Source organism: Halichoerus grypus, chromosome 2, assembly GCF_964656455.1.
Source record: "Halichoerus grypus chromosome 2, mHalGry1.hap1.1, whole genome shotgun sequence".
NCBI classification, from domain to species: Eukaryota; Metazoa; Chordata; class Mammalia; order Carnivora; family Phocidae; genus Halichoerus; species Halichoerus grypus.
The window spans coordinates 188,407,576-188,422,026 of NC_135713.1; the positions used below are offsets into that span (position 1 = coordinate 188,407,576).

The 14,451-nt window shown below is 38.8% G+C and overlaps 1 protein-coding gene across 1 annotated transcript; it reads right to left on the reverse strand.

Moving 5' to 3' along the window:
- Nucleotides 1–1,587: 1,587 nt before the first annotated feature.
- Nucleotides 1,588–11,102, reverse strand: KRT20 (keratin 20). Its single transcript, XM_036091484.2, has 8 exons — nucleotides 10,102–11,102; nucleotides 7,823–7,905; nucleotides 5,862–6,018; nucleotides 5,422–5,583; nucleotides 5,165–5,290; nucleotides 3,974–4,194; nucleotides 2,915–2,952; nucleotides 1,588–2,394 (listed from the first exon to the last, which is right to left on the reverse strand). The coding sequence occupies exons 1-8, from the start codon at nucleotides 10,735–10,737 to the stop codon at nucleotides 2,300–2,302; spliced, it is 1,518 nt and encodes a 505-aa protein (XP_035947377.1). The 5' UTR covers nucleotides 10,738–11,102; the 3' UTR covers nucleotides 1,588–2,299.
- Between the last annotated feature and the right edge of the window lie 3,349 nt (nucleotides 11,103–14,451).

The following is a 14,451-nucleotide window of genomic DNA, read 5'->3' on the forward strand; positions in this document are numbered from 1 at the left end:
CTATGGCAAGAGACAATAATTGTCATATTGACGATGGCCATGCCTAGTGAATTTCAAACCCACCTCCTGCGGGGTTTTTACTAATCAGACTCAGTCTCTGGCATTTGCATGTTGAAGTTACAGACTGTTCTGGAATGTATTTTAGTAGGAGAAAAAGAATTTACTTCTAAAAGTTCTTAACATCTTTAAAAGCAGTTTACTAACTTGAGTGACTTGGAAGGAAATTAAGAAAAAATGAGAAAAAATATTTTTTTCTTTTTTTTTTTAAATTTTTTTATTGTTATGTTAATCCCCATACATTACATCATTAGTTTTGATAATATTTTTTTCTGACAAAAGTTGTGGTAAATCCAGTCATGTGGGATGCTGGCTGGACCACATTTGTGACATTTGGCTGTTGTAAGTGTCTGGCTAGTGAAAATGGCAGAAAAGAGCAAAACAACTAAGAACAGGCAAATGCTCATTTCAGGTGTGACTCTGCAATTGTTTGTCATGTAATTAATTGCTTAAAAGAGTGTCATGACTTCAGACAAACAGTCCTAAGTTTCAGTCCTGCTCCATTACTTGGTAACTGTGACTTTGGGAGAGTACCTATTTCATGTCTTCATATATAATCCTCATTCGTAAAATGGGGAGAATAGAATAAGGTCAAACCAGATGAAATTGCTATTTTTTTAAAGGTAAAAAATGATTACATATTGGCAAGTTCATATGATTCAACCTAATAGCTTCTACTTCATGGGGTTATTGTGAGGATTAAATGAGAAATGCATATAAAATGCCTGGCACACTGCTTAGCTCATAGTAAGTGCTCAGTAGATGGTGGATATTATTATCCTTAAGCGAATCACATTATTATTTTCAATATAATCACACTCAAAATCCTATTTACTTACAAACTTACATATCAAAATTTAAATCCAAGCTATTAATTTACAAGAATACAATGAGAGAGGGCAAAATGATTTTTTCTTGTAAACATTTGCAAGGCATTACTGCACACTGAAATGCAAAATGGGTGAGAATACAGTCTGTAGTCTGTGTCTTTTTGTGTCTGACTTCCCGCAGTAAGCATAGTGTTTTCAAGGTTCATCCCTGTTGCATTATGTATCAGTACCTTGTTCTTTCTATTGCCAGATAATATTCTATTGTATGGACATACCCCATTTTGTTTATCCTTTGATCAGTTGATGGACGTTTGAGTTGTTTCCACTTTGGGGCTATTATGAATAATGCTGCTATGAACATTTCTGCACAAAAGAACATATTGTATGATTCCATTTGTAGGAAATGTCTGGAGTAGGCAAATTCATAGAGAGAAGAAGTGGATTAGTGGTGGCCAGGGCTGGGCGAGGGGGAAGGGAAATGGGGGGATGACTCCTGCTGGGTTTCTTTTCTCAGTGATGAAAACATTCTAAAACTAGACAGTGTGATGGTTGCCCAATCCTGTGAATATGTTGAAGACCACTGAATTTTGCACTTTACAAGGATGAATTTTACGGTGTGTGAATTATATCTCATTAAAGCTGTTATTAAAAGGTGAGAAACATATCATAACACGTTTACCCCATAAAGAAAGAGAACACCTGATGATTTATGCAGTTTATTGTCATAAGGAGAGGCATTCTGCCTTGAGAAGGGTTTCACTAATTTTGCATTTCATCTACTCCCGCTTCAAGCATAATGTGCTTCATTCTTATTCTGCTCAGCATTTGTGAGTGGAGCCTGACTCTCAAATTATTCGAAGAGCTGAGTTGAGTTTTAAAAAACAATGGAAAAAATGCAGATATAACTTAAAGCTGGCAGGATTATACAAATATCAAAAATCCAATGAAATTAACCAAGAAATTGGCTCATTTAAGAATCCAAGGGCCCCTGAAAGGAGATTTTGCAATTCAGAAACAGGAAAAATTAGAGAGAGCAGTTTATTTGCAATTTTCAGGGATTCTTCTGCTCCGTGAGGTTTAGTGTAATTCAAATGTGCTGTAATTTTCAGGAACATTAACGAATTGATATTAGGTGGTCTCTAGCTTATAATTAATGTGTTTCATCATAAAAAGATGGTGGTAATGATATTTTAAATGTCCTAGTGCTCACTGGATTTCATTTTTGTAGGTGATTTGCAGCTCCTCTGAGTAAAACAATTTATATTCAGTTACAGAGACTGATAAATGGGCTTTTGTCCCCTTCTGATTACCACAAAGCACTAATGGTGCTGTCTGATGGCTGCTTTCTTATAGGGAGCAAAAATTATAGCTACATTTCTTTTACACCCTCAGCAGCATCTCTGGGTAGCTGTTTACAAATCTTCTTCCACCTCTTCGGTTTTACATGACACAACCTTGCCGTCCACTTCTTCCACGACTGTCATAATCTTCCTTTTTCTCTTTATATCTGAGTTTAGATTTAAGTATGAAATGTTAACTCAGGAACATGACTCTGCGGGTCTATAACATTCAACTCTAAATCATTATTTTATACTTTTTTTTCCTAAAAGAAAAAGAAACCCATTCTTTTTCTTAAATAATCTTGTCCAATTTATAAACAAATGCAGAAAATATGCCACTGTCCCCAAATTCACAAATTTTCTATGCCCACCCCCAAAGAGAAATATACAATATTGAATTAAGCCAAATGCACTTTTTCATCTTATTTTTTTTCTTTTCAGGATCCCAGGATGTCTCAGGACTGCAATAGCTTGGGCCGAGAAAATCACCCTGTTGTGGGAGTGTGACAAACTTTCCATGTTGGGGGTTTCTTTATGTAATGTGCCTGATTTTCAGAATCCCTAGGGTAGTATCTGCTCCCTTGAGAACTGATCTCTATTTACTTTTCATCAGTGGCATTTAATAAGTGGTAAGTTACCGAGTGAGGAGTCAGTCTCACAGGAAACACGTGAGATTAGAACACTTACCTCTCTCCTCCGGGATGCTTATCGCAAGTTCTGGAGTTCTGGTTTTTTTTTTTTTTTTTTTTTTTTTTAAGAAGAGAAAAAGAAACAGGAAAAGGTGTTATTGCCATGTTGAAAATGAAGGGCTGTCCTGCATTTTCTGTTTCAAAATAAAGTCTGTGTGATGTGTGTCTTAATGCTGTGTTTGTATTTTTTCTGCTTTTACCATGCTTGTTACTTTGAACTTGAGTTTCTTACTTTTCAACTTGACATATTATTTTATATCTATCTATTTATCTATCTATCATCTATCTATCATCTATCTATCTATCTATCTATCATCTATCTATCTATTTCTTCAAAACTGACCTATTTACACTATACTAGAAGCTTTTGTAATTAAAATAACAAAATTACAGTGGAAGTTTAAATCTTGTGTTCTCTTATTGAGTTTCTTGGGTGTGGTAGTTGAAGACAGTTTCTGTGGCAACAGTGATGATTCTCAAACTGGTTCCCACAGACCTCTGTGGCCTGTTCATTTCATGACCTCTCAAGGAGAATTTCTAAAAGTCATTGTACTTCCGGGCGCCTGGGTGGCTCAGTTGGTTAAGCGACTGCCTTCGGCTCAGGTCATGATCCTGGAGTCCCGGGATCGAGTCCCGCATTGGGCTCCCTGCTCGGCAGGGAGTCCGCTTCTCCCTCTGACCCTCCTCCCTCTCATGCTCTCTGTCTCTCATTCTCTCTCTCTCTCAAATAAATAAATAAAATCTTAAAAAAAAAAAAAAAAGTCATTGTACTTCCAATTATGTATTAATCATAAAAATTAGCAAAAGCATAATCTGTACTGTTTACTGTATAACCATCTTCTAAGTCAGCCCTACACATGACCTCAAGTACAAAGGCTGTACCTGGTATTTTGGGGATGGGGGTACTTTTGGTATATTTTTGTTTTGTTGTTGGTGGTTGGTGTGTGTAATTGCTTTCGTGCTAGGGATTGCGTTGGTGCTGGGGAATGAGTGACAGGGTTTAATGCACAGCATGTAGACACTGGCGGCACATATTCCTTGATTCTAAGAGCCTTACTCGACATCTTCTCCTTCCAGAAGGCGGTGGTAAGTCGCAATTTCCTGCTGAAGTCGGGTTTTTATGTCAAGGAGGATATTGTATTCGTTGCTCTGGCGTTCTGTATCGGTCCTAATCTGTTTCAGTTGGCCTTCTAGGTTGTCCAGTACTGCCTGGATGGTGACCAATTTGCCACTGTAACGATCTTTGGTGTCCTCTAGTGTACGCTCCAAAGTTTCTTTCTATAAGCACAAGAAAAAGTGGATGTTTCTTAGTTGAAGACTTAAGAGGTGGTTCAATTTTAATTTCTTTTGAGGAGAATTCCCACAGCTAGTCACTGTGGGCATAATTCATGTTTCTAGCTTTATCTCCCACTCTTTCCATCTAGGCGACCTCAGCCAGCTGCTAGGACCACTAGCTCCTGAGCCCCAGCCAGCTGCTATGACCTCTAAGGGTCTTCTGTTTGTTTTTAGCTTCACACTCGCTGTTCTCTTACTGTGGTATATTGTATTCTAGTTCTCCGTATTTACCTCCTCTCCCTGTGATTTGTGGTGCCCCTCCAAGGGGAGGATTAGATTTCCTCATCCCACTGATATCAGATGTGGTCATGTGACTTCCTCGGCTAATGAAAGGTAGGTAAAACTGACAAGTGCCTTTTCTGAGGAGAAGCTTTAGGAGCTATCAGATGGTCCGGCTATTGCTCTTTTCTTTCTGCTATAACACTGGCATGCCCTGGCCAGGGTCTCCTCCCTCAGCCTTACCCCTGGAATGGAATGTCATGGAGCAGAGCTGCAGCCGATGGATGGATGATGGATGTAGTGTTGTAGTGTTGTTGTAAGCCACTGCAATTTGGGTGTTGTTAACACAGCATAATTTTATCAGGAGCTGACTGATTTGTTTAGCCTGCAAACTGATTTGTTTACCCCTATTCTCCAACTACAAATTCATCTCGAGTTTTCCGATCTAGTTGAAATGCGACTTTCCGTGTGAAGTCTTCCAGATCTACTTGTTCCTCTGCATCCTTGCAGCACATTGCTCTTGTCCTGGATTTCTTTCTGTGTTTCAATTATAGTCAGTGGCTTGGCCTGTCTCCCTGCCAGCTCTGCAGGGAGAGGGGTTATTTCCTAGAGGTTTCTGTATCTCCAGAATTCCTCACACAGGCACTTAGTAAACCCACACTGCGTTGAGAGTAGGAAGTTAGACGTGTTTTACCAGACTGAGGAGGGACTGGAGTTCTATCTCCAGGTTCTGGTAGATGCGTCTCAGCTCCTTTACTTGAGCCTCAGTTTCTTTTAACTCTTCATTGCTCACTGTGACTTGTTGCTGCAGAGTTTGAGTCTAAGGTTCCAAAAATGAAAAAATGAAAAAAATAAATGAGTAAGGAGAAAGAGAAAGGAAAGAAAATGAGTTATCTTTTTTTGAAGGACAGCTTCTACACATTTGCTTACCCGTCAGAATTATGTTATTACCTGTTTCTCAAACTGTTCTTTGGCCTTCTGAAGGTTCTCCTGGGCTATCACTTCATACTTCTGCCTCATTTCATTCATGGTGGTGCCAAGGTTCAGGCCTGGAGCAGCATCCAATTCTACAGTGACAGTATTGCCCAGGTGTCTGTATAGGCTGTCCACTTCCTACAAAAGTGAAAATCCTGATTATAGTCGGAAGCACATTCTCACATGAGGCTAAGTAGAAAAGACATAAGTCTTATGGCTTCTTTCATTGGGGATGAGTAAAAAAGAAAGACAGTAACTTAGGTAGGGCTTATTCTAGTCTAGGTACTGCTCTGTCATTGAACCCTGACCGCTCACACCATTATTATTGTCATTTTCTTTACCAGCCTCCCCCCCCACCATTATCATTATTAGAGTCATTCTGTCATTCCCAACACCACTTCTGAATATTTCCTCACCTCCTGATGTTCTTTTTTGAGGATATCCAGGTCTTTACTCAGTTCTTTAAGTTGAACCTCCAAGTCTGTTCTAGTCGTGGATACATCACCCAAGACCTTATTCAGGCCTTGGATGTCACTCTCCACTGTTAGGCGTAGCTTCCTTTCAGTCTCATACCTGTGAATTAATTGGTATGCGGAGATAATTGAGTCCTTTTGAAGCCATTATAGAAGACAGAATCTTAATATAATGAGATGTTTTTATGTGGTATATGAGGATCTATTTCAATACACTGTGTCCCTCTTTATTTTTTTTAAATTCTACCGGATATTTATTTATTTATTTATTTATTTATTTTTATTATGTTCAGTTAGCCACTGCATAGTACCTCATTAGTTTTTGATGTAGTGTCCGTCAGGAAGGATGAATACATATCATTTGCATCAACATGGATGGAACTGGAGGGGATTATGCTAATTCAAGTAAGTGAAGCAGAGAAAGACAATTATCATATGGTTTCACTCATATGTGGAGCTTAAGCAATAGCATGGAGGACCATAGGGGAAGGGAGGGAAATCTGAAGGGAGAGAAATGAGAGAGGGAGATGAACCGTGAGAGACTATGGACCCCAGGAAATAAACTGAGGGTTTCAGAGGGGAGGGGGTAACAGGGTGATGGGTATTAAGGAGGGCACCTGTTGTGATGAGCACTGGGTGTTATACGTAATTAATGAATCACTGAACACTACATCAAAAACTAATGATGTGTCCCTCTTTATACATTCCAAAAATGTTCATGAGAACCTAGGAATCAGGTAATTTGCTCCATAATATAATCTTTGTAATTTGGAGTGATTGGTAAAAAAGCAATCTGAAATAACTCTTAAATGTTTCTAAATTCTAGAATATATTTTAAAAGAAATAAAAAATATTTTGCTTTAATTAATGTGTCAGCAAAGGATTCTCATTATAGATATTAAATAATGGTCAGTTATATTTACTTAATGAATACACATGATCAATTTATTTTTATTACTTTGTAAGCAGATGCATCAAAAGTGAATTATTGTAAAGAATTCATGATTCTCCCCTACAATCTTACATACTCTCATTTTTATTAAAGTAGCAAAACTTTAAAAAATGATAATGCAATGGAATATTCAGGTGCTGACTTAGTAAAATTGGAATTGATGAATGTTTACTGCTTTAATCTTCAGATCTGCTTTCCTATTTCCTTCTTTTTGATCCCTCGTAGCATTCAAATGCTACCCTTCTAAACCACAAAAGACTTTTTAGTACCAACGCATTGTACACATTCAGAATGAGAAAGCCCTAGCGTAGGGGCCATTTATGAGGAACAGCTGTGATCACATGTGGTGTGATATGGTTACAAGAGAGTGAACACAATCTGAGCTGGTTTAATCATAGTCTTAGTTCTTTGGTTTGTCAGACTCTATTATAAAACACCAGCAAACTCAGAAGCATCAAAGGTCGCCCCCTGGAACTTGGGCCATACCCTTGGCAGGCACTTGAAGGAGCATGGATGACTCACTTGGAGAATCACCACACGTAGACACATGGCTCGCTTTAGATAACAGAAGGGCACTACTGCAGACGGGGGGGTTGTATATCACTTTGGTATTACTCCAAAGGGCAGAATTAGGTTCAGTGGGCGAAAAGGTAGATGTGAGGTTACTAAAAAAGAGTGGTCTAGCAGCCAGAGCTAACCAGCGAAAACAGTAGTAGTTACTGGAGGTGTTCAGTTACACGCTGGGTGACAAAATCTTAGGAATGTGGGAGAGGAAAGTGTAGCCCTGAGTGCTAGGCTAGACCAGATAGCTCCTAACACCCTTCAAACTCCCAGATTCTGAAATTACTCAAGGTAGCTCCTTTACCAACAAGAATGTGGAAAGCTGAGTGTCATGAAGGACTACTACAGGGAATCCCTTTTCAGGAAGGTTTACCATGGTGTTAGAACCTACTTCAGCCTGAAGTCCATAGCAGCCAGTTTGGTATTATCAATTTGCAGGAAACAACGTGTATTTTCCAGTTGTGCGTTTTTAATCTGGAAAATATATGAGAAAGAATGACATTTTCAACTGGACAGGAGTTTCAAATGATTGAGTGTATCAGATACAAACATTATTCTATCAAAGATGATGTTTATTTCAAGAATTTCCACATGAAAATAGGAAGAGTGATGATACGGCCATTTAACATAATTGAGTCATAAAATGTACCTCTGGTCTCCAGGGTTTGGTGAGCTTTCTTACGGTTTTACAAAAGGAAAATTTCATTCAACTTGAGCCATCAAACCCTACTGAGTGCCTTCCCTTTGATGTTCCTGCTTAGAATATTCTTGTTAGCCCTTCTCGCTTGGTGAACTACTTCTCTTCCACATTTTGCCTTAGATATCTGCTTCAAGGAAGCCTCAGTGAATTCCTCAAGGCAGAACTGGATGAACTGCCTGTGTTTTCAGTGCTCTACACAGCCCTCCTTGCTAGAATTTATCCCTCTGTGTGGGAGGTATGTTGCCTTTGTGCCTATTTCCCCCCTAAATCACATTATGTTCACCATCATATTCCCCAATGCCCAGCATGGGGCCCAGCACTTGGTATGTACTAAATATTGGCTGAATGAATGGACAACTGCTATGTGAGAATTGTGCTAGGTACTGGAGCTGTCAGGATGGATAAGCTCTCGATCTTAAAAACAGGGTTACCTAAGGGTGAGTTCTCTATGATGTATGTGGATCTTCTCTGCTTGTAGAAGATGTTACAATGACATGTCTCTTTCAGCAGATCCAGTCCCAGAGAGAGCTGCCTTCATATACTGAGTCTGCCCTGCTGAATGGAATAGATGGCTGTGTCTATGTGTTTGGGCTGATCCAAAGTAGACTCAGAAACATGAATCATGAGACAGGTAGGGAAGAATGGTTTGCTGATTTTGAATGTTTTTAGTGGGAGCCTGAGAAGGATGACCTTTTGGCAGAAAGACAATTTAGACACCTTTGCCTCACCTCCCCATAGTTCCTGAAAGCCCCAAAGTAACTTCCAGTGGAATCTGGTTCAAATTGCACTGATGTCTAATAAAAACGCAAGGAAAAGAGACTTGCTGGAAAGGGATTCTTTCCTTGATGAGATAAGAATTTGAAAGCAGAGCAAGTGCTCCTGTCATATCTGAACTTTTCAGTTAGGAGCAAAGTCCACTTCCTTTATTGCACACAATTGATAAAACAGAACTCCACCTTCCGTGGGAGTGGGCTGTGATATGATTGCAACAAATTTGAATTGGGGGCAATAGAACATTTTGCTGCTGTAGAAGTGGTTTGTGAACTGCTTGTGATGATGATGATATCATTAAACAGGGCATTTAAAAATCTGGATGTCGTTCAGGCATGTGGGTGGCTCATTCGGTTAAGCAGCTGACTCTTTAATTTTGGCTCAGGTCATGATCTCAGGGCCCTGGGATTGAGCCCTGCATAGGGATCCGAGCTCAGCAGAGAGTCTTCTTGATATTCTCTCTCTTCCTTTGCCCCTCCTCCTGCTCTCTCTCTCTCTCTTTCTCACAAGTAGGCAGAGCGGCAGGCAGAGGGAGAGGAAGAAGCAGACTCCCTGCTGAGCAGAGAGCCCGATGTGGGGATTGATCCCAGGACTCCGGGATCATGACCTGAGCCGAAGGCAGATGCTTAACCGACTGAGCCACCTAAGTGCCCCTCAAATAAATAAATCTTTAAAAAAATCTGGATGCCATTAATACTTACATCCCTTCCCCTTATTTCCATGCTGACTCACTTTGTCATTGAAATTTATGATATAGTATCTTAATACTTATATTACAATGTTTACATAAATTAAAGGAGGAACATCTCTAAGTTGACTGGGAATTCAAAAGTTAATGAGAACCAGGTGAAAAAAACCTGAGATTTATAATCACATAAAAATTTTAGCTCTTTTCAGAGAAAAAAATATTTACTATCCAGTTAGACTTGTCCTGGTAAACTGACAAAAATACAAATTATATTTTCATATTTTCCATGTAATTAGATTTTTAAAAGTGAAAAAAATATTTACAGTCATCTAATTATGTAGTCAGCTACTCCAGCACTAAGGATAGATGGTAGAATGTACCATTTTATAGATGTAGCATTTCAGCCTAATTGCTTTATAACATCCGTTTGGACCCACCTAACATATATGCCCTCTTGGTATATATCCTGCAGCTCAACAGTGGAGTAGAAAACACAGATGTCATCCCTTACCTGATTTTGCAGCTCTTCTATTTGTTGGTAATATGCACTGTAGTCCCTGGTGCTGGGCGTGTTTGTTTCATACCACTGCTTGATCTGCCATTCAAGTTTGGAATTGGACTGTTCCAGGGACTGCACTTTTTCTAGGTAGCTTGCTAGGCGTTCATTTAGGTTCTGCATGGTCATCTTCCCATCACCAACAAACAGGTCTCCTTTGGTGAGATCACTCCCATAGTTCATCATGTGTCTGGAGTTCGAGATGCGGATGCTCTGACCTCCAGCTCCCCCATAGACGCTGGGTGCAGCCGTGAAGTGCTGTGTGCCCCCGTTCCTATACATGGAGCCACTCATGCTGAGTGCAGAGCCCTGTGAGGAGGAACTCAAGCCTCTACGGAGGCTTCTGCGAGTGAATTCCATTGGGGATTTTAGGAGGGAGCACCTGTAGCTTCTGGATGGCTGGAGCAGTCCGTCTCCCAGTGGTGGATGAGCTGACCTTTTATAGAGTTCGTAGGAAAGAGACACCTCCTCTGCTGATATCTCACCTTTGGATTGACACCACTGTCCACTGTGGCTTGCTTTGTTTTTTTCTTTTTCCCGTTTGTACAGCAGTCTGTTTAGTTTCATTCCAGAAATTACCACTAGAGGCATTTCTAAGAGGCTTTTCTCAGGGGCGATTCCTTTTTTTAAACAGAGGCAACAAAAGGAAACAGGAAGATGTATTCTTTTAGCCCTTGCACCTGCCTTGGCAGATTTTTTTTTTCATCCTAATATACACATAAAGAATATTGGCAAATGCCGTGAATAATTTAGGTACCTAAAAAGATGGGGCGCCTGGGTGGCTCAGTTGGTTAAGCGACTGCCTTCGGCTCAGGTCATGATCCTGGAGTCCCGGGATCGAGTCCCACATCGGGCTCCCTGCTCAGCAGGGAGTCTGCTTCTCCCTCTGACCCTCCTCCCTCTCATGCTCTGTCTCTCATTGTCTCTCTCGCAAATAAATAAAATCTTAAAAAAAAAAAAAAAAAAAAAGATAGACGTGGGTACATAATAGTTACACTGGTGATCAAGAACAGTGTTTTAAAAGTCTTTTTTAGTTTATCTTTTCCTTTTTGATGAGAACATTTAAGTTCTGTTCTTCTAGTAAATTCTTAGTGTACAGTACAGCATTATCAACTATAGTCACCATATTTTACATTAGATCTTCAGACCTTATTCATCTTAAAGCTGAAAGTTTGTATCCTTTTATCTCTCCCTATTTCTCCTACCCCCCAGGCCCTGGCAACCACTGTTTCTATGAGTTTGATGTTTTTTCTTATCTTAAGATTCCTCATGTAAGTGGTATCATGTAGTATTTGTCTTTCTCTGTCTGGCTTATTTCATGTAGCATAATGCCCCTGGGGATCTATCTATATTGTTGCAAATGGCAGGGTTCCCTTCTTTTTTGTGACACAATAATATTTCTGTGTGTGTATGTGTGTGTGTGTGTGTGTGTGTGTGTGAGAGAGAGAGAGAGAGAGATCTTTATCCTTTCGTCCTTTTGTGGAACCTTAGTTTGTTTGTATATCTTGGCTATTGTGAATAATGCCACAATGTAATCAGATTTTTAAAAGTGAAAAAAATATTTACAGTCATCTAATTATGTAGTCAGCTACTCCAGCACTAAGGATAGATGGTAGAATGTACCATTTTATAGATGTAGCATTTCAGCCTAATTGCTTTATAACATCCGTTTGGACCCACCTAACATATATGCCCTCTTGGTATATATCCTGCAGCTCAACAGTGGAGTAGAAAACACAGATGTCATCCCTTACCTGATTTTGCAGCTCTTCTATTTGTTGGTAATATGCACTGTAGTCCCTGGTGCTGGGCGTGTTTGTTTCATACCACTGCTTGATCTGCCATTCAAGTTTGGAATTGGACTGTTCCAGGGACTGCACTTTTTCTAGGTAGCTTGCTAGGCGTTCATTTAGGTTCTGCATGGTCATCTTCCCATCACCAACAAACAGGTCTCCTTTGGTGAGATCACTCCCATAGTTCATCATGTGTCTGGAGTTCGAGATGCGGATGCTCTGATCTCCAGTGCAGATACCTTTGAGATAGTGATTTTATCTCCTTTGGATATATACCTAGAAGTGGGATTGCTGGATCATGGGTAATTCTATATTTAATTTTTGAGGAACCTCCATATTATTTTCTAGAGTGGCTGCACCACTTAACATTCCCACCAATAGTGCACAAGGGTTCCCTTTTCTCCACATCCTCACCAATATTTGTTATCTCTTGTGTTTTTGATGATGACCACTCTAACACAATGAGATAATATCTCATTGTGGTTTTGATTTGCATAAGAACAGTGGCTTTTAAGTATGGATAATCACTCTTCAGAATCTGTTTTATTTTTTTTTTTTGTTTTTAAGTTTATCCCTATTTAGAGGTTATATTTTATATAACTATTAAAATATTTTGTACAAACACAAAGCCTCAGGTATTTGAAACAGGAATGAAACATTTATACATTTGGAGATGTAGTTTGGGGAAGTGAATTAAGTGAATTTAGGTGAGTGGTAGATAGATGATTTTGAATTTTCCCCCCCTAATTTTAATGTTTTAAGACCAGATAATTCATTTAAATTTTTCAGTCACTACCTGGCTTTAGGTCTTGTTCCCTGCAAACGAAATAAATAGCATAGTGCTTTGCACCTGACCTGGTGCATGGAGGAGTCTCTCTCCCCTGTTATAAGGTCAGCTCAGCACCCACCGTGAGACAGATTGCTTGCTCCATCCATTCTGAAACTACAGCTGCTCCCTTCTAGAATCTCAATGGATTTCCCTGGCGGAAGTTTTCACGGAAGCCTGATCTTCCCTACGGGTCCACAGGCTCATGGCCTTGGCGGAGCAATGTATAGGCAGGGTGTGTGTGTGTGGTGCTTTGGGACTACACCCAGCCTCCGTGATTGGGCTGGAAGCCTCTGCAGGTGTGTAGACATCTGGACACATGGTGAGCTCTGGGTGTGACCTCACCAGTGGAGCTCTGATAAACATTGTCGAACCGATGGAATGGAATCTATTCATTTGTTCTTCCTCATTCAAACCCCTTGGCCAAAAAATTCACTGAAACATTTAAATCGTTTCCTTAATCAGGTTACATATTTCAAAGGATTGGAGAAGTTATTGAAAACACCTCAAATTAATTTTCATTTTGATATTTTAATTGAGGTTTGTATACGATTAAAGCAAGCAAGCAAACAAACAAAAAAATAAAGAAGAGGAAATCTAAAACAAGGCATATCCAAAATCTCTGCACATTCTTTCTGAAGAATTTGGAATTTACTTTTTTAGTGCCTCAATTTGTTGTCGTTCTTCCACTGAAAACCAATGGCTTTTTACTTTTGAGTTTGAGTTTTTTTGGTTACTTTTTTTTTTTTTACAAACATCTTTCTTCTAAAATAATGTGACTATATTATTTCTCTCTTATAAACAGTGTACTTTAAAATAATACTTTGTGTTAGACTTTGCTTCAGTTATATTATAAAAGTAAAAATTGGGAGAGTTAAACCTACTTCATGCTCTTTATGATATATGTGTGGATAGCTCTTACTTGTGTTTTCATCCATTCATATTCGCATCAGCCAATACTCACTGAGTGTTCACCACCAGTAACTGAGCATGTAATAAGCAGACCTTGCTATTTGTTACAAAGCTTTAAATTACTTTGTAAATAGTCGTCACAGCTAAAATCTTCAATGAACCTTTTATAATAAACACATGAACTGTGTTCTTTTATGTATGTATTTCCACAAAATTAATATCTTTTGTTGTTGCTTAATGGGGGAGAAGGAGGTCTTTTTTTTTTTGTTATTAAGTTATGTTAGTCACCATACAGTACTTAATTAGTTTTTGATGTAGTGTTCCATGATTCATTGTGGAGAAGGAAGTCTTTTGATTAAAGTCATTGGAAAATTGTACTGTTTAAATTACACAAGTTTTGCAGTGAGTTAGTTTCAGCTAAGAGTTTAATACATTAACACATATGATCAAGATGTGTAGAAGCATTATTTAAATCAAGAGTTAGCTTTCTAAGAGCTAGGAATATCAGTGCAGTTATTAAACATGATAATTTTTCTTTTCTTCTTTAGCATAATTATTCCTTCTGGATGGACCCAGTTATGTTGAAATGAAACAGTTAAAGTCTCATTAAAATCATTAATATCATTTTTTAACTTTTTGGAAAAATAGCTATGTTATTCCAGTAGTTTTTAGCTGGTATTTGTAGGTTTTTTGAGATTTCAAATTTAAACTAAAATATGATATAGTAAGGCTATTATTAATTTTAATTGAAGTATAATTAACATACAGTGTTAT